This window comes from Perca flavescens, chromosome 8 (assembly GCF_004354835.1).
Source record: "Perca flavescens isolate YP-PL-M2 chromosome 8, PFLA_1.0, whole genome shotgun sequence".
In the NCBI taxonomy this organism is placed as follows: domain Eukaryota; kingdom Metazoa; phylum Chordata; class Actinopteri; order Perciformes; family Percidae; genus Perca; species Perca flavescens.
The window spans coordinates 9,342,170-9,362,540 of NC_041338.1; the positions used below are offsets into that span (position 1 = coordinate 9,342,170).

Sequence of the window (20,371 nt, forward strand, 5' to 3'; positions counted from 1 at the left end):
TGCATCCCTGTGATGCCTTGTTGCTTTTGCAGCATAACTAGCAAAGCTTCAGATGTCGGTGCCCGCTCTGCATCAGTCGTTTTTGAGGGATAACAGCTGATTTACGTCCATGCTAACGTCTCCCGCTCAGTTCGCCACTAGCCAACACATCCATGGGTCCGACACATTGCAGTTCTTCTTCTACTTCTATTTAATTGTGATTTGCAACCAGCGAAGAAGAAGCTGCATAAGTTCACACAGTATGGTTTGCACAAAAGAAAGAATGCTGGTGCATTACAGTCTATGGTCTGGTGCAGAGTGATAGAACTATGGGGTCTCATTTATAAAACTGTGCGTAGGATCCTTACTATAAGTGTACATGCGCCCAAAAGCCCAAATTGGCGTACGCCGAAAAAAAAGTCAGATTTATAAAACTGTGTGTACGCACACCCTAAGCAATGTTCCCTTTATAAATCACGGATTGACTACAAGTGTGCGTACGTGGATCAGCCTCTTATCCCGCCCTGTACACGCCCATTTTTAACCATAAATAGTCAATGTAAAGCACCTCGTGAATGCTGATAAGTATGTTAATGACCCTTGCAGTTGTTCTTTCGTTACACTGAAAAACATGATTTTTTGGAGCCGGCTCAAGATGTTGTGGAAAAGACGTGTCTCGTATCCTCCTGGCCCAATTATCGTCTCTCATCTTGGTTCTCTGGTACCGGTACTACTGGATCATCACGTCGGGGTCACCAAATTGAAGAAGAATTAATGTGGATCTGGAACCTCAGGCACTCAGGCCCTCGGATTCTGACTCCAATTGCCTTACACTTTAAACTATCCCACTTCAGCGGATTCTTTGATTCATTTTATTCTATTGATGAATTTTAACGGTGGACTGAAATAAATGACAGAAACAATAGAATAAAATTAACACTTCTACAGTATTCTAAGATTACAATACACATGTGGGCTCACAACTGAGACTTCCTCGTCTCTCCCAAGCTCTTAGCAAATGTTACAAAGTCCCATTTCTATTTATTTATTTCTTCCTTCTGTTGTCAGCAATATTTCTGTGTGGGGGTTGTTATCTTCATGCATTCCAATCCGGCAGGATCTCTGGTTTTACTCCAAATGGGGGTTTGACAGAAACCCCTTGTCTTTCTCTTGTCCTCTTTGTGACCTCTCCACTGGCACCTAAACACAGCACATACCTACCATGTATTTCCTGTCATTGATATGCTAACTCTAGAAAACTGCACCCAAACCTTTCCCTCAGAACGCACAACAACACACAGATAGGCACATGAGACACTTATACTATAACTTTGGATAATATGACATATTTAGGTAAAATACACGTCTAAATAATCTCTTCAGCATATATCATTAAATGTCAAAGTCTGGAAATACAGTATATACCTCAGGTTTACCTACACTGTGTGAGAACAGGCTGGAATTATAATTCAATTTACAGCAATTCCCGAGCGTCTGAGAAGTTTTTAGCTTTTTCCCTGCCAGTCGTCATGATACAGGCGTAAAGAACAACTGTCAGGCCATTAACATACTGATCAGCATTCATGAGGTGCTTTGCATTGACTATTTATGGTTATAAATGGGCGTGTACAGGGCAGGATAAATCAGATTTTCTTCTGCCGTACGCCATTTTTGGCTTTTGTGCGTAAGTACACTTTTAGTAAGGATCCTACGCACAGTTTTATAAATGAGACCCCAGATGAGTAGCGCACTGTCATGAGTCCATGACGCTGTCTGATTACTTTTCATTGTGATATTTTGTGATTACATTCTGAATCTGCAACGTTCTCTGTCAGGTAAATCAGTACGTTAGTAGTAGGCTATACAGTGGAGTTGCATGGTTTGGGGTCCTTCTGTAAGTAATTTTGGGGTACAATTTGGTTTTGAAGAATTCTACAAGCAGCAATACTACAGGCCAAGCAATACTACAGGCCAAGCAATCGGCCCATTCCAAACAGGCACATTTTCAATGTGCCCAATAATTCCCCCAAGAGCAAGCATTTAGTGCAACAGTGGTGAGAAAAAACTTCCTTTTAGGCAGAAATCTCAAGTGGTGAGGAAAAACTTCCTTTTAGGCAGAAACCTCGGACAGACCCAGGGTCTTAGTGGGCGGGTGTCTTTGCCGGTTGGGGGTTAGATGAACAATGGCAATCATAGTAACAATAAAGATAATGGAACTATGACTAAGTTAGTAACAAGCATTTCTGGGACATGAATGCACACAGATGGAAAGAGAGAGGAGAGATGAGCTCAGTGTGTCAAAGGAAGTCCCCCGGCAGTCTAAAACTGACTAGATGAATCTGACGACTATGAAGAGAAGCAGAGAAGGAGGATTCCTCACCGATGTTGCTCCAGGTGCAGTCGTCCCCTTCCTTGGGCCTGTACGGCATAGTAATCCAAGCTCAACCAGTACACTCAGCAAGAGTAACCATGAACTTTGTTACAGATGTCCAACAGAAACTGTAGCTCATACTATCGCACATACATTGACCTTTCTTCCACACACTTTGCAATCACACCATTCACACACAAAAGCAACAGGAAGTCTGCTTAATGTGACAATTATAATTGGGTTTATGTAAAATTTACATTGTGTATTCTACACTTGATGTAGAACAACATATTTCAAGATTCCATTTATTGTCATTCAGCAAAAGAGAAATTTGTAAAGCATGAACAAAATTACGAGCATGGCCCATTTAAAAACACAGAAAAAAAGCATAATAAAATAGCTCTATGAATACAGTTATATAAAAAAAACTAATAAATAATTTCCACCTGATTGTACATACTATGTGATGTATTGCACTTACATAAATAAATATTATTGCACATTTGCATAGTAAGCACAGTTTAGTGGTTTCCTGCTTAAAGGTAGGAGGGAGAACAAGCTGTGACACGGTTAAGTGGAGTCTCTTAGGATGCTGGTGGCTTTAATAGACACTTTTGGGCCAGATCCTCGATAGGTGTCAGTGGGACCCCAATAGTTATCTCTGCTGACCTCATGACTCTCCTAAGGGGTTTTCTATCTCCGGTGTTTGAGCTCTCATGACACAGTGAGATGCAGCTGGTCAAAACACTCTGTAGAGAGTGCTGATGATAGATGGACTGAGTGAGCCTTCTTTAGCTGCCACTGCAGGAAATGATGCTGGTAAGTCTTTTTTCACCAGAGGAACTTGGTGTTCTTGATAGTATCTACTGCAGGGCTGTATTCTTCTGAAATCGATCACCATTTCCTTGTTTTTTTTCAGGACAAGGTTGTCGACACAATGTCTACCTTCTCTCTGTAGGTGGTCTCCAGTTTCTTCTGGATCAGGCCTACCACTGTTGTGTCATCCGTTTACTTAATGATGTGATTTGTACTTGACTTTGCACAACAGTCATAGGTCATCAGGTCACTCTAGGTCATCAGGGTGAACAGTATAGGAGTCAGGACACACCCTTGCAGAGATCCGGTGCTTAGTGAGATGGTGGATGATATTTTGCCACCTACCCTTACAAATTGAGGCCTGTCTGAGAGAATATCTAAAATCCAGTTGCACAGTTGAGTGTTTAGTCCAAGTGGGCCAAGTTTATTGACCTAGGGGATTATGGTATTGAATGCCGATCTTACGTTGACAAATAACATCCGTACATGCATGTTCTTTTTCTCCAGGTGTCCCAGGCTCAGATGAAGCGCAGTAGATATACAGTAGCGTCCTCAGTGAAACGTTTTGGGTGGTAGGTAGGTGAATTGAAGTGGTTAGAGTGTGGAAGGAAGGATAGATGTGATGTGACCCTTGACTAGTCTTTTTTTTCACGTATATCTAGGCTGGTTAACTAAACAAGGAGGGACTATAAATCTGTCTGTTTTTTTTTTTTTGTATTTCAAGAGCTAATTGCTCCACAATATGAATACAGACTGATCACTTATTTTGTTGTATAATCACAATATTAGGCTACACTTGAGGAGGCCTACACTTCAGTGATGTCCCTTTCGGACCTCGAAATTAAACCCTCTCATGTAATATGGCTTAAAAATCAACGTTAAACGCTGATGCATTTTTAAATTTACAGTTTACAGACACGTCTCTGCTGATTGAGTATCACCTGTGACCTGAGCCGAGACACACCCACCAAACAAGAGAAAACATCTCAAGCATAGATTTAATATAAATATTAAGTCTACGTTTGAGATGTTTTCTCTCGTAAATTTACAGTCTATACAGTACAGTACAGTGTACCGTTGCACACCGTTCTGAGAATGAACGTGTCCCGGCTCTCTCTCTCTCTCCCGCTCTCTCTCGCTCTCCCCATGGGGTCGAAAATCAAGCTGTTCCACTTAGCTGCTCTCTCTAGAGGCCTGGAGAACTTCCGTTGTTGCATTTCTTTTCGGGGTTTGTGTGCTTTTCTTTTTGCATTGTTTTTTATTTGCAGTGCGTTTATGTATTTGGTTGTGTTGTGTGTATTTGCAGCACATTTGCTGAATGCTGTGCATGTGTTGTCAAATTAATTAAGTTGTTTTTCTTTTTGCATCGCTTTTTTCGGGGTTTGTGTGCTTTTCTTTTTGCATCGTTTTTTATTTGCAGTCCGTTTATGCATTTGGTTGTGTTGTGTGGATTTGCAGCACGTTTGCTGAATGCTGCACATGTGTTGTCAAATTAATGACGTTGTTTTGGTAACACTTTACAATAAGGGTACATTAATAAGCATTAACTAACCGTTATTAAGGGTTGAATAAATTGTCTAATAAACATTTATTAACAATGCTCATGTTAACTAAGGTATTAATTGATGCATTATTTACCATTAGTTGATGCCTTAACTAACTGTTAATCACAGTTAACTAAGGTGTCTATTTTACCATTAGTAAATGCAGTAATAAGCCCTCACTAACTATTAAAAACAGTTAATTAAGGTGTCTATTATATCATTAGTAAATGGAATAATAAGCCTTGAATAACTGTTAATAACTGTTAAATAATGTGTCTATTTAACCATTAGTTAATGCAGTAACAAGCCTTGACTAACTGTTAATAACAGTTAACTAAGGTGTATATTTTAACATTAGGTAATGTAATAAAAAGGGTTAGAGGTTAGGGTTTGCTTCTTCCTTTGTCTTCATGTAGACATTAACCTATATAAATTATTGTGCATGCTATATAAGCATTACTTAACCTTAAATGGTCACTTAATTAATGTGTAACAATACTGAATAAGCCTTAATAAACCATCACTAAACATTTATTAATGCTCTTTGGTAGACTTATTGTAAAGTGGAGAACACATGCACCTTTACTAATACTTAATTAATGTGTAACAATGCTGAACAAGCCTTACCTAACCATCACTAAACAGTTATTCATGCTCTTTGGTAGACTTATTGCAAAGTAGAGAACATATGCACCTTAACTAACACTTCATTAATGTGTAACAATACTGAATAAGACTTTCCTAACCATCAACAAACAGTTATTAATTCTCTTTGGTAAACTTATTGTAAAGTGGAGAACATATGCACCTTAACTAACACTTAATTAAAGTGTAACAATACGGAATAAGCCTTAATAAACCATTAATAAACAGTTATTAATGCTCTTTGGTAGACTTATTGTAAAGTAAAGAACATATGCACCTTAACTAACACTTAATTAAGTATTTAACAATACTGAATAAGCCTTACTAAACCATCACTAAACAGTTATTAATGCTCTTTGGTAGACTTATTGTAAAGTAGAGAACATATGCACCTTAACTAACACTTAATTAAGAATTTAACAATTCTGAACAAGCCTTACTAAACCACAACTAAAGAGTTATTAATGCTCTTTGGTAGACTTATTGTAAAGTAGAGAACATATGCACCTTAACTAACACTTAATCAATGTATAACAATACTGAATGAGCCTTAATAAACCATAATCAAACAGTTATGAATGCTCTTTGATAGACTTATTCTAGAGTTAAGAACATATGCACCTTAAATGCATGCAAAAGCTACGTATGCAAGGATTGATCGTTAACTATATCACCGTCAAATCTTTACACATATTGGACACTCAAATGACAACAAAACTTGATAGGGCAACCTTAATGGCACACACTCTACCTAGTGAGTGGTGAGCTACCTTGACGGTCATGATTATCCATTATCAAGATTGTATCCAGAATATTAATGCATTGATGCATCTGACAGCCAGCAATCACAGCATTTGCATGTTTGTTCACAGTATATTATGAACCATAAATAATCATTATCATAGTTTAGCCTCCCCGGCTGAAAGATGGTCTGGCTCTCTTTAACTAATGGTTCACCAAGACTTAATTTTTCCTTTGCAGTTTCAAACATGCCTTGGACACACGGCACCTAACCACTGTAAGAGCTGAGAAAACAACAAAAACTAAATACTTTTAGTTTAAATCTATCCATCTTTTTTATTTTAACCCCTTTTACACATATATTATTCTAAATGACCCTTTGATTGCTTACATTGAGTGTTACTTCCCATTCTTATTCACTTGTTTTTCAGAAATCAACCTTAATTATAATTAAATATTCAATTAAATATAAAATGGTTCTCCTTTGAACCTTCTGTCACATCCAATATACTGTAGTAATGCATTTCTATCTCTGAACACCCTTTTATGTATACAGGCTCATTAGCCTGGTAATATTAACTGCAGGCTAATATGTTGACATGCTAGCTTTACTTACTCATCTCCAAGTCCGTAAAACTCTTAAACAGCATATCATAAAGTGACTCAAAATACAAACAATATTAGAGGAAACAATGACCAACCTTATCCCCTTATCAACCAGGTGCTAAACAAGTTAAACATAAAACGTTTTGCTTGTATGAGCTGCACACTTTGCCCGCTTGTAGGAACAAATATATACTTACGGTTTCGATCTTTTCAAAATAAAAACGCTAACGCTGAAAATTGCTATAGATTATTAAATGAGTGAAACAAACTAATATGTGGGTCACTTAGAGCTAGCTTGGCTGTTATGTTAGCTCTAACATAAGTTAATTGCAGAAACATCTGCCAGAGAACAGTGTCATTTTGGTTACCTAAAGCTAGCTAACTTGCTAGCTAGCGCTTTTATTTTGAAAAGATTGAAACCGGAAGTATTATAAGCGGGCTGAGGCCATGGGCAACATGTGCTGCTGATACTCTGCAAAAGAAAGCATGGTGTATGCTTATCTCGTTCATCATCTGGCTGATAAAGGAACAAGGTTTGTCAGTGTTTACTCTAATATTGTTTGTATTGTCAGTCACTTTATGATATGCCGTTTAAGAGTTTTACGGACTTGGAGATGAGTATGTGCAAGTAAAGCTAGCAGGTCAACATATTTTAGCCTGCAGTTAATTACAAGGCTAATGAGCCTCTTTAGCTACATGAAACGGTGTAGCTAACTTGAGAGATAGAAATACAATTACTAAGGTATATTGGATGTGACAGAAGGTTCAAAGGAGAATCATTTTAATATTGTACTAGGCTTTTTATTTAGGTTGATTTCTGCATAGAAAGTGAATAAACTGTCCAACCATGAAGACCATCTTTCAGCCAGGGAGGCTACACTATGATAATGATTATTTATGGTTCATAACAGGGGTGGCCAACCAGTTGCACGTCCACATTACAACAGCAACAGTGACTTCCAGATCTAATGACAGTCATAATACATAGCAGTTTTCATAGGTTTTTTTTCTTACTTAGAATGACTCAGTGGGAAACCTGACAGTCTTTGTTATCCACAATCCTTTTTAGGTCTGGTTGTACTCTGTTGTGGCCACTCGAAGCGACTCTTTCATTCATTTGTCACTAGAGGGGCTTTCAAACAATGTGATTCAGCAGTGAAAGGGTTAATGAGGAAGGTGATCTGTGGCCACTTTTTTTCCTCAGGTTGCAGAGTCTGTCCATAAAAAAAACTCTGCTACATTATTTTTTATTTTAAAAAAATTGGCAAATGTATTGGCAGATGCATTCAAATGCTTTTTTTTTTTAACTTATCTGAAATGTTTCAAAAAGTAAAAAAAAAAAAAAAGATAATGGATAATCATGATCGTCAAGGTAGCTCACCACTCACTAGGTAGAGTGTGTACCATTAAGGCTGCCCTATCATGTTTTGTTGTCATTTGTACAATATGTGTAAAGATCTGATGTTGATAGTGAACAATCAATTCTTGCATCCGTAGCTTTTGCATGCATTTAAAAGAAATTAATATATCCCACTTGGTTTGTTAGGTTTCAAGAGAGGAAAACTATCCAGAAGACATGACAGCGAAGATGACGAGAGAGGGACAATTTCTGCTTAGACTGACTTAGAATCAAATGAAAACCTTGTTTACATTTTGAATATGTGTGCATAACAGAAGGTTGTCATGAAGATTTGATTTCACATTGACAATGTTTCACTAATGTTTTAAAGCTGTGTGAACGTTTAAGTCAAAGAGTATTAATAAACTATGAATCATTGTTTAGTAATGCTTATTCAGCACTCTTATGCATTTATCAAGTGTAAGCTAAGGTGCATATGTTCTTAACTTTACAATAAGTCTATCAAAGAGCATTCATAACTGTTTAGTTATGGTTTAGTAAGGCTTGTTCAGTATTGTTATACATTAATTAAGTGTTATTTAAGGTGTATATGTTCTCTACTTTACAATAAGTCTACCCAAGAGCATTACTAACTGTTTACTTATGGTTTAGTCAGGCTTGTTCAGTATTGTTAAATACTAAATTAAGTGTTAGTTAAGGTGCATATGTTCTCTACTTCACAATAAGTCTACCAAAGAGCATTAATAATTGTTTATTGATAGTTAGGTAAGGCTTATTCAGTATTGTTACACATTAATTAAGTATTAGTTAAGGTGTATATGTTCTCTACTTTACAATAAGTCTACCAAAGAGCATTAATAACTGTTTATTGATGGTTTATTAAGGCTTATTCAGTATTGTTACACATTAATTAAGTGTTATTTAAGGTGCATATGTTCTCTACTTTACAATAAGTCTACCAAAGAGCATTAATAAATGTTTATTGATGGTTAGGTAAGGCTTATTCAGTATTGTTACACATTAATTAAGTATTAGTTACGGTGCATATGTTCTCTACTTTACAATAAGTCTACCAAAGAGCATTAAAAACTGTTTAGTGATGGTTTATTAAGGCTTATTCAGTATTGTTACACATTAATTGTTAGTTAAGGTGCATATGTTCTCTACTTTACAATAAGTCTACCAAAGAGCATTAATAAATGTTTATTGATGGTTTATTAAGGCTTATTCAGTATTGTTACACATTAATTAAGTGTTAGTGAAGGTGCATATGTTCTCTACTTTACAATAAGTCTACCATCAAACATCTTTATCAACCACCTAGTAATATTAGGAAATACCTTCATCAACATCAACTAAGGGTTTACTTAGACACTTTAGTTAGCTTTTATTTCCAGTTCAGGCTTTATAGCACATTACCTAATGTTAAAATATACACCTTAGTTAACTGTTATTAACAGTTAGTCAAGGCTTGTTACTGCATTAACTGATGGTTAAATAGACACATTATTTAACTGTTATTAACAGTTATTCAAGGCTTATTATTCCATTTACTAATGATATAACAGACACCTTAACTGTTTTTAATAGTTAGTGAGGGCTTATTACTGCATTTACTAATGGTAAAATAGACACCTTAGTTAACTGTGATTAACAGTTAGTTAAGGCATCAACTAATGGTAAATAATGCATCAATTAATACCTTAGTTAACATGAGCATTATTAATAAATGTTTATTAGACAATTTATTCAACCCTTAATAACGGTTAGTTAATGCTTATTAATGCATTAACTAATGCTAATTAATCTACCCTTATTGTAAAGTAAAGTTTTACCGTTTTCTTAATTTGCTTGTGTTTTGTCTATTTGCATGTGTTTTCTTAAGTTGCAGGGCGGCCACCGTACTATAGAAATAATCTTCCGTCTCAATGTGGCTATACCTGCGTCCCATAGTACCAAAGTAGAGACATCTCAAACATCATTTATGGCAAAGTACTCCGATAGATCTGTCTGCATCTCTTGTTTAATGCACATATCAGCCAATAATGAGACATTGATCCTCCAATATCTAAAATGATTGTCTACTCCTATCGCAAATTTCAAAGTAACAGGACCGTGGTCCGAGATAGTAATTGGTTCTATTGTGATTTCCTTAACTCGATTTACATCTTTTTTAGAGATACAAAAATGTCTATCCTTGAGAAGACATAAATGTAAAGTCTCTCTCATTGGGATGTAGATGCCTCCAAGCATCTACTAAACCCAACTCCTTCATCATACCTGATAAGCCCCTGGACATTTTAGATTGTGGTCTTGTTACTATAGGTAATCTATCTAATTTAGCATTTAATAAACAATTAAAATCCTTTTTCCTTTATCTGCCACCAGAGCTGCCATTCCTTAAAAAAATAAGGGCAGTCTGCCTTCGGTGCGTAAGAATTTAGTCGTTTTTATGATATCTCCAATTGTTCCAATGACCAGGACATATCGGCCTTCATAATTTTGGATAGCGATTTCATTATTTTAATGCACAGATCTACTAAATAGGATAGCTAACCTTCTTTTTTTTTCTTTCTACATGATGCACTATAGACTTGGTCTACCCATTCACGTTTTAGTTTTAAATGTTAAATCTCGGATAGATGTGTTTCCTGAATTAGGGCTATAGAGCATTGTTATTTCTTTAGTTGCCCAAGAATTGTTTTTCTTTTAATTGGGTTGTTGATTCCTCTACTCCTCCACATTGTAGTTAACGAATCTCTTTACTTGCTCGAACAAGTAGGTAAAAAATAAGTATTGTGTAAACAATAGTAAACCTTGGTCCGAAACATATGTCAGAGAAAACACAAAGATATAGAACACAAAACAGGAGGGCACTTGTGCTTGCTTTATGATCGTTTCATTCAATGCTGCCTCCAGACACCTTACTGTTATCGACCTGGGGGAGGCTTCATAGTCCTTAGGTTTGGGCACAAGTGAGCAGTTGGCTCTTTCGATTTTAACATCTATTTCAGGCGGTAGTTTGAGTACCTTCTGGAGCACATCTTTCACAAATCCAACCATATCTTTTCCTTTACTTCCTTCTTGGATTTGGAAGATTCTTATTTGGTTCTGTCTCAGTCTGTTTTGGAGGTCTTCGCATCTCACCGTCAGGTCCGTGTCCCGATGCATCAGGTACCGTAATGCTCTCTGGTGGCGCATCGCCATATCTTCCATGGCATTTAGTCTCTCCTCAATGTTTTCAATTCTCTCTTCGTGCTCACCCATCTTTTCTTTTATATCCGTGACAGCCTGCTCCATTCACTAGAGAGATATCTTAATGTGGTAATGGCCGTCTTGGTTTCCTCAACTCTTCTAGTAGTGTTAAGTCCATGTCGGATTGGCAAATGTTGCCCACGGTGCTAATGCTAGCATTAGCATGGGTCGTTGTGGTCCATTTGTCCTTCTCTTTTGAGGTACTTTGAGTCCTCTGTCTTGAGCTCATTCTGCAGGGGAGTTATTTCTTGCATATTAGCATCTAATAACTATATTTGGCACTTCTTTTTCTACGTTGTGAAAGAGAGCTCTACCTCTATGCTGCCACTTCGTCCATGATGTCACCGGAAGTTAGGTCCAATATTACTGGATATAATAATCTTTGAAATTAGTTCAATATTACTGGACCAATTTCAAACATGGTTGTTCCCATCAGTCACTTAGACACAAAAACATAGGAAAATAGGGTCCAGTTTGAAAAAAACTGAAGTTACCCTTTAAAAAAAAGTTTTAAACAGATATAACACAAATCTTACATAAACACCACAGTGAGTGCTTCTTATGAGCTCTAAACTAAAAAAGGATTTGCTCTACAAAGTGCGCTCTTGTAATGTTCTTTAAAACATGTCAACACTAAAACCTATCCCTGCTAATAGACAGAAGCATGTTTGGAGAAAAACACCTGCTCCTACAAATGAAGGGGTTTTGTGTAAACTAGGTTTAGTACATATTTCAAAACTAGTAGTAGGGCACAAGCTGAGGCGAGGTCAGTTCATTCAACACTTCCACACCAATGCCAATGTCTTTAGATGGCTCCTGCAGTTTCCCCCCTCCTTTCTGATAAAGTGAATGATGCCAAAAGGAATGATATGTCTGTTAGAACATGAGTCCAAACTTGTCTGTTAGAACATGAGTCTGAGGGGTCAGTGCATCCCTTGAGCACACACCCTGGAAACTGTCAGGGCCTTATGGATTAGGGGTGGGAATCTTTTACCATCTCACGATTCAATTCGATTCCGATTCTTGAGGCCACGATTCGATTCAAAATCGATTTTCGATTCAAAAAGATTTTCGATTCAAAACGATTCGATTTTATCCATAATGATTTCCAATCGGGTTTCTGATCATGATCTACTCTCATCTGCTTTGCTATACAGAATGACAAACTGAGACATTAAAGTCTTTTTCACATTTTAAGTTCAATTCTCAGGGAAGTGCCTTTTATCAAAAACATTGTCTGGTTCTCAATTGCTACTCATTAGTAGCTAGCTATAAAATGAGTTGGAACAAAAATAAAGTGCTTCTTCATAATACAAAATGGATGAAAATAGATGCATTTACCAGGAAAGTTGCAGTTTACCACAAATATCATGTAACACAACCGGTGAAGACAAAAAAAATCTATATTTCTCAGTCAGACTCAGTAACTTAAAGAATAACAAGTTACGAAAATAAAGTGCTTCTTTCAAAATGAAAAATAGTACCCCTACCTGTCTCTGAAATGTTCATGACCGTGTCTCTTGCAACAATAAAACTGTAAACTGTGCAACTGATTATATGATTTTCAACAAATCATGAAAAAAAACTGGAAATGAACTGTGTCCAAGGTTACTGTCCATTTGCAGATGCAACATTCAGGTTCTTTTGCAAGAAAAGAAGCTGATCAACATGTACAGGAGTGAGACTGCTTCGTTGTGCTGTCACTATATCTTAGAGTTTAGGTTCTCTGCCCGAGCCCGAGCTGGGCCGGGCCTGGCTGCGCCGTTATTTTCCGCCACTATCCTCGGGCCGGGCCGGGCCCTTGATCAAGCATTTGTGTTTTTTTTAATCATTACTTTAGCCTAATTGGGTGGGGAGAAAGCTATGCCATAATCAGAACTAGTAGGCTATCTATATAGGCTATATTTAGGCCAAAGTAACAAATGTGTCCAAAAAGTTACACAAGGTGGACTACAGTTACAAAATGCAACATGTGTCTTGTGCGGAGTCTCCTCCTCTCGCACACATCACACCGGGGCTGCGGGCTGTATTGTGGAGCTTAAGTGCAACATGGAGCTTGAGGATGTAAAGAAAAAAAGAAAAACAGGAGAAATACCTTTAAGCAAGTTTGGAGGAAAGTCGGAGGTATGGAACCATTTTAAACAAGTTGTGGGAAGTGACAACATATGTGTCAGCTTTGTTGAGTGCATTAAGTGCGGCCGCTGTTCGCCTATGACAGCAAATAAAACGTAGAAGTGGATGATGAAGAGACACATGAAGATGGCTCGCCATGGCAGAAAAGATGAAAGTCAGCCTTCAACGTCCTCTTTTGTTACTTTTCCAAGCATAGGCTACCCCTGACGGCGAGGCAAGCCCTCCCAGAGAAATAGCCTACGTTGAGTTTTTTTTACGTTTCTTCATTCAGATCCATTTGCGATCCGTTCCATTCTGAATAAACAAACAGCGCAGTTTACATGCTTCGCTCCTGTTGCATTATTCATTAAGATAATTTTAAACAGATTTCTGCAGTTCAAACAACTCTGAATTGTAGTTGAGAACGTCATTTATGACGGCCCACGGATTAAAAAAGTGTCGGGTTGAAATCGGGCTCGGGCTCATAATTCCAGTTAATGTGTCGGGCCGGGCCGGGCTCGGACACAACGTGCACGGGCTCGGGCTGGGTCAAGCTTGATTTTTTGGGCCTGATCTAAGCTCTACTATATCTCCAGCGGTGGAGAAAACTCTCTCAGCTGCAACGCTAGTGCGTACCTCGGCTCCACTGTCTGTAACATGCAGACGAACCACTCGTTCTCCACCACACTAAGGCCTTAGGTCTTTGGCGATGAAGTAGGCGATAGACCGAGTTATTTTTTTTGCCCTCTCGGAGTTGGCAGGAAGTTTCGTGAAGCACTGCAGTGTGCGTTGGTCTGCAGCTGGCGGCTGACTCTGCTCCGGTGGTGATGCCTAGTAATATGAGCCCGCGCATTTGTTGTGCTGCCAAAGTACTTGGTCTTCGTTTTGCAAAGCTTGCACACTGTGTGTGTCATGTCTAGCGCAGCGCTTCCAGGCATTCGGTAAAAACCGAAATGACGCCAAACTTTAGCTTTAAGTGAAGACGGGGCTGGTTGGATCTCCCTGTCATCTATATTTGCTTCCTCTTTGTTTTAGTGATTTGCCGCTCACGTTCAAAAACCGGCTGCGTGGTGACGTCCGGACGTCCCGTATAGGCTAGTTACAAAAATGGAGGGAACAGCCAGCTTATTTTATTTATTTATTAAATCGATTCTTGGACATTCCAGATCGATTCTGAATCGTTGCAAATGAGAATCTAGATTCTTCTGTGAATCGATTTTTTGGCACACCCCTAGTATGGATGTCACAAACAGAATCTGAAAAAGCAGGAGACGTGGCATATGCGGTTTAACCAGTTCTTTTAATGATACACTTATGTTATTTAGAAAATGTTTTGTGTGTTTTTTGTGACCTTGACACTAGCTCCCTCAGCCAAATAGTGTGGGTAACAGATCAAGGCAGCAATATAATCAAAGCCCTGGCACCATATAGGAGACTGTCTTTTCTCGATCACATAATTAATACTGTCCTTTGCCATGGTCTGCATGCCGATGCACTGGCCGACAACGTGCCGGATATAGGAGAGACCATATCTCAGAACTCGTGAGATATCTGAAACAGTCTGGCCTGGTTGCGCAATTATGGAAGACAGTGCTACAGATGGGGGAGACACGATTTAGCACAGTTTACTTCACACTCAAGTCAGTGCAGGACATATACCCAGAGCTACGGAAGGAACCTGGATAGGCATAGCTTTCTCCCTACCCAATTAGGCTAATAAAGTAATGGTTAAAAAAACACAAATGCTTGATCAAGGGTCCGGCCCGGCCCGAGGATAGTGGCAGGAAATATCGGCCTGTCAAGTTTGGGCTCGGGCTCGACCAGAGAATCTAAACTCTAGCGTATGCCCCATTTTATTATTGTGAATATTTCTGTGGGTACGTAATTTTCAAGTTTTGTGCTTACGCCATCTTTAACTATAAGCTACGCAGTATTTTATACATGAGGCCACTGCAGCTTTCCGTGGTTTGATTTTCCTCAGATTTTGGACATCAGCTGGGTTAAGACTTAGTACCTGGTCATTGTGATGTGGAGTGGCTTTTATTGCTGCTGTGGTGTTCAATGGCTCTTTTTGACATTCTGATTCCTTTCATTTTCTCTGCCTCTGTACCTCGAGAGAGCATTAATTGAAGCCAGTACCTCTGCTACTTCATGTATCTCTGCTACCACTGTTAATTTGGCAGACAATCACAAATCCCCAGTCCCCAGCCCAGTCCCCCGCCCCTAACCCATTCCTCGTACTGTTAAATTCAGTTCAGCTTCTGTAGTGGAATGAAATAGAAAAAAAAGTTATTAAAGCATTTTTAACTGATAATGCTAACCATGTGAGCCCAGTCAATCACTTAATGAGCAAAAGATTTTAAAGAAAATATTAAAATGCCTCTTTTTCTTTGGTATGTCCTGCATTCACTAAGCATCTCTATGTGTTTCTCTCTTAGATGACACACCAGAGACATGTATCTACTCAGGCTGGTCTCCCTGGTCAGCCTGTAGCAGCGTTACGTGTGAAAAAGGCCGCAGGATGAGGCAGAGGATGTTGAAGGCCCAGTTGGATCTCAGCGTGCCGTGTCCCCACACTCAAGATTTTCAGCCCTGCATGGGACTGGGATGCAGTATGGAGGGTAACAACATACACAGATACACTGTACAATGGACGTATGAGAAGTAAGGTTGGAGAGTGAAAGAAACTAAAGTGATCAAAATGATGAAAAAAATGATTGATCGAGAGAGAAAGTAAGCCGGTTGTACTATTTGTTCGTATCATATTGAGACACCCTCCACACAGTTACATATTCCAAATGTGATTGACCCACTGGGGGCAGTTGACGTGGATATCACTTTAAGACACACTGCTACATGGCCCATGCCCAGATATAATAGGCCCAGGTGTGCACGTGTTCACTGATTCATTGATTTCCACTGTGAGAACAGGAGACATGTGAGCAGTTGAAAGGAAGATTCACACAACATCCACTTGTGTGAAAAGAGAGCTGGTCTCCGGGCCCCTCTCAGGATTCATGGTCTGCATTTCCTCACTTGTATGAAGAGTCAGAGAGGGATACTGTACGCCTTGCATGACATGCTCTGTGAACCCGCCCAGGTACAGCCCAGTACCGAAGCTGACCTAATAGCAGCCATGCACAGAAGAGTTCTGGTGGCCTTTCCAGGCGTGCCGGGGCTCTAAGGGGGTGAGAAACTCTGTACAATAAGACATAACACAATAAGACACACAATAAACTGCGTCATAATTTGTGCAATAATCCACGCAATAATCCACGCAATAAGCTTCACAATAAGGTGACTAATAAACTGCACAATTATTTGCACAATAGGACGAGTATCAAGTTGCACAATAAGCCCCATGATAAGCTGCATAATAAACCACACAAAGCACGCAATAAGCCGCGTAATAATTTGTGCGATGACCCAAGTATTAAGGTGTGCAATAAGCCGCATAAATCACGTAATGAAAGACGAGGTCTCCTACCTTTACCTGAAGCTGTTGATGACCCTCGTTACATAGAGTTACTGCGGCAGGGATAGCCACACACTTGGCTGAAAGCCACACAGGAGGTGGACTCTGGGGATCTGCAGGCTGAGCATTTCTTCCGCTATTTCTTGGTCCACAAGTGGGACTATTCTGAATCTCTGGGGTCTCAAGCAAGTACCTTCACCCACTGAGATGCAAGATGTTGAGGGTCCAAACCATCACAGCAGGTGATTGGTTTGCCATCATATACCTCAGGGACGCACACTCCCAGATACCAATCTGGCAGGGTCACTGAGGTTTGGCTTCGAGGGCCTGATGTTAAGTCTTAGGTTCTGCCTTTCTGCATTCGACTAGCTCCTGGAACCTCACATGACAACCTGACATAAAATCCACCTCTTTTTGTTGACATAATGATTATTATAATTAGATGTGCAAGGTTAGGGACCAATTCTAGCACTTGGTCAGATAGATGTGTGACAGGATATTTCACAAAACTGGCTGTCATGACATAATTATGACTGTAATGGTTCTTGAGTGTAATGGATAGATTATTAGACCTCAAGTAAAGTGGTACCATTTTTATTTGTCAATAAGATATCATGGATAAGACTTGCATTCATGACATTATGACAGTGTAACTAATAAATATTTTGACGTCAATTAAAGTGGTACCATTTTGATTTGTCATTAAAATATCATGACGGATAAGACTGGCTGTCATGACAACATTATGACAGAGTAACAAATGCATTCTTTGACCTCAAGTGAAGTGGTACCATTTTGATTTGTCATTAAGATATCATGAAGGATAAGACATGTCTTAAGAAGTGCCATCGCACACCAAATTACATTCCTAACACATCATGTGATGTAAAAATCTTTGTTAAGACTTCTTTTGTAACACGATGACCAAGCTCAACACTCACACTCAGGAATTAAACAAGAAACTAGTTTAATAAATGACCATGGAGTTCACATGACCAGATGGTCGCAGAAAACTAGGGCTCTCACCTCTGCATTTCATTGAATAACCAGGTCTATTCCTTTTTCTTCAATGCCAAATCGTTTTATCTGCTATCACAGTGACTCAGTGAACTGCCAGCAAGTGCGAGAAAACAGGCCCTGTTGTCGTGTAAGCTACAGACTCGGACACAAAAATCTGCAAACATGGCGGCGGCTAATAGAGCGGTGGCTAACATAGCGACCGATGCTAGCGCATTCCAGAACATGGAGGACTTGATCGCTCAGGTCTTGGAAAAGCAACTGAGTGTGCTTGAATCAGTGGTTTACAACACAATAAAGGGACCGCTAATGAAAATGAATGCCTCGCTGCAACAAATCAGGGCAGAGCTTGAGACAAAGGGAACTACAGTGTGTGATCTGATGCAACCTGACCGGCGCATTCACCCAGCGGCATCGGGAGCTTGAAGAAGCACAACACGAGATACATGCTAGGAGCACCCTGGATCTGCTCATCCACCCAGCCACCCTGAGAGTGACCCACGGAGGGAGAGAGTTCACCTTCACTGCAGCCACAGATGCAGTGAAGGTCTGTCGGGAGCTGGATGTGGAGGATGACACGACATCAACACGGGACGCTCCGCCCCGTGGTCTGTTGACAACAACAAAACCAGAGGACGGCAACGGGACTTCGTGTCTGGTGCTGGAGCCGGTGGCGGGGCCAAGGCTGGCAGACCCAGTGGCTGTGGGCTAGTGGTGTCTGGGCTACCGTGCTAAATTTATCTCGAGGACACTGTATGTAAGTTTTGGAGCCAAGCTTTAAAGGATCATTTAACCAGACTGTTTCAACGTACCTGTGACTTTAGACAGGAGGGGTAATTGTGGGCTGGAGTTTGCGCGAGCTGCATTTGATGTGGCCACGTATCTTGCAGATAGGGGTTGTGGTCTGCGGTCTCAGAGGGTTAGGGTATTTATTTTATTTTTTATGTTTTTACCACCCTCTGCTCAGAGCTAACAGTTCACCCTTTGCTACAAATTTATCAGTGAATTTGGGTATGGTACTCCAGACATGTATGCATGTAATTATTGAAGATCGCTGAGCTTGCAATCCTTTCAGTTAACATCAGGGGGCTAAACGGGCCGATCAAACAAGCTAAATTCCTGGACTATTTACGAAGGAAGAACATAGATGTGGTGCTTATACAGGAGTCACATTTACGTAAAAGAGATGTAAATCGTCTACAAAATAAATACTTCAAGGGGTGATAGAATTATTATATAGAGTATTTCACACTGTTCCTTATGGTCTCCTAATGGGGTATGTAACATTGGTTGGGCTGAAAATCGCCTGGTTGATATTTTATTGGCCCTTATGCATCCCTGTGTTTTGGCCCTATTTGTAACAAGAGCTTTTCTTCCAAATATGGTATGCTCGTGAATATTTAGATGAGTTGCGCGCTGATTGGTTGAGCGAATTGCCAATTCACACACATTAGAGAAGCGACAGAATCTCCTATTCCAGACACTGCAATGTTTCATTACCAAATTCACTTCTGAGACTTTTTTATGTTAGAAATCAACTATATAAAGCTCAAATATGGGCCGTTTTACGAAAATTGGCTAATGGCTAATTGCAAATATGGTAAGACGTATGGTAAGTGTCGGACTTCAGCGGCGGTGCTGCTGCCTCGCGGCCCGGCCTGCCTTCCTTCACAGACCCCGGCCTGCTGTGAGCTCCGTTACGGCTGGCAGCCCTGACAGAGCTCCAGTGCCTGTAACTCCCCTCTTCCTGCTAGCTAAATGGCCCGTTGTGTGAGAGTGAGAGCGTGGTCAGCAAGCTTGTTACACCAGCAATTTCTTACCACGTTACACACAATGTCACGCCACTTAGCTATACAACATATACCTAAATGTCTTATAAAGCTAACAACGGTGTCTGATTTCAAGTTAATTAATATTTGTGAAGTTTAGCTAGTGTTTCGTTAGCTGCGACTGTCACTTCAATCCTATATATGTGTAGCTACAAATCACGGATAGTTAGCTTCATTTTTGGTTGTAATTCGAGTATATTTACAGTTAGAAATTCATCACGCCACTTATACAACATCTAACTAAATGTTTTATAAAGCTAACAACGGTGTCCGATTTCAAGTTAATGAATATTTGTGAACTGTAAGGGTTTTGTTAGCTGCGACTGTCCCTTCAATCCTATGTGTACAGATTGCGGCTAGTTAGCTTCATTTTTGGTCGTAATTCGAGTATATTTACAGTTTGAATTTCGTCATGCCACTTATACAACATCTAACTAAATGTTTTATAAAGCTAACAACGGTGTCCCATTTCAAGTTAATGAATATTTGTGAACTTTCTGCCTGGTCTGACAGTCCAGGCAGAAAGCCAACGATCCGGGCACGCTGTCAACAGCAAACTGTGGAGCTCCTGAACTCCAAAACAGTCTTACTGAATTTGCAATTAGCCATCGATTTTTGTAA

At 39.5% G+C, this 20,371-nt stretch overlaps 1 protein-coding gene across 3 annotated transcripts in view; it reads left to right on the top strand.

Annotated features, from left to right (window-relative positions):
- LOC114560050 (spondin-1) overlaps positions 1 to 20,371 on the top strand; it is a 290,808-nt gene that overhangs the window by 213,869 nt on the left and 56,568 nt on the right. For all 3 annotated transcript variants that reach the window (XM_028585198.1, XM_028585200.1, XM_028585201.1), the window contains exon 11: positions 15,868 to 16,050. In XM_028585198.1, coding sequence (XP_028440999.1) covers positions 15,868 to 16,050 — 183 coding nt within the window. The remainder of the gene's footprint in view (positions 1 to 15,867; positions 16,051 to 20,371) is intronic.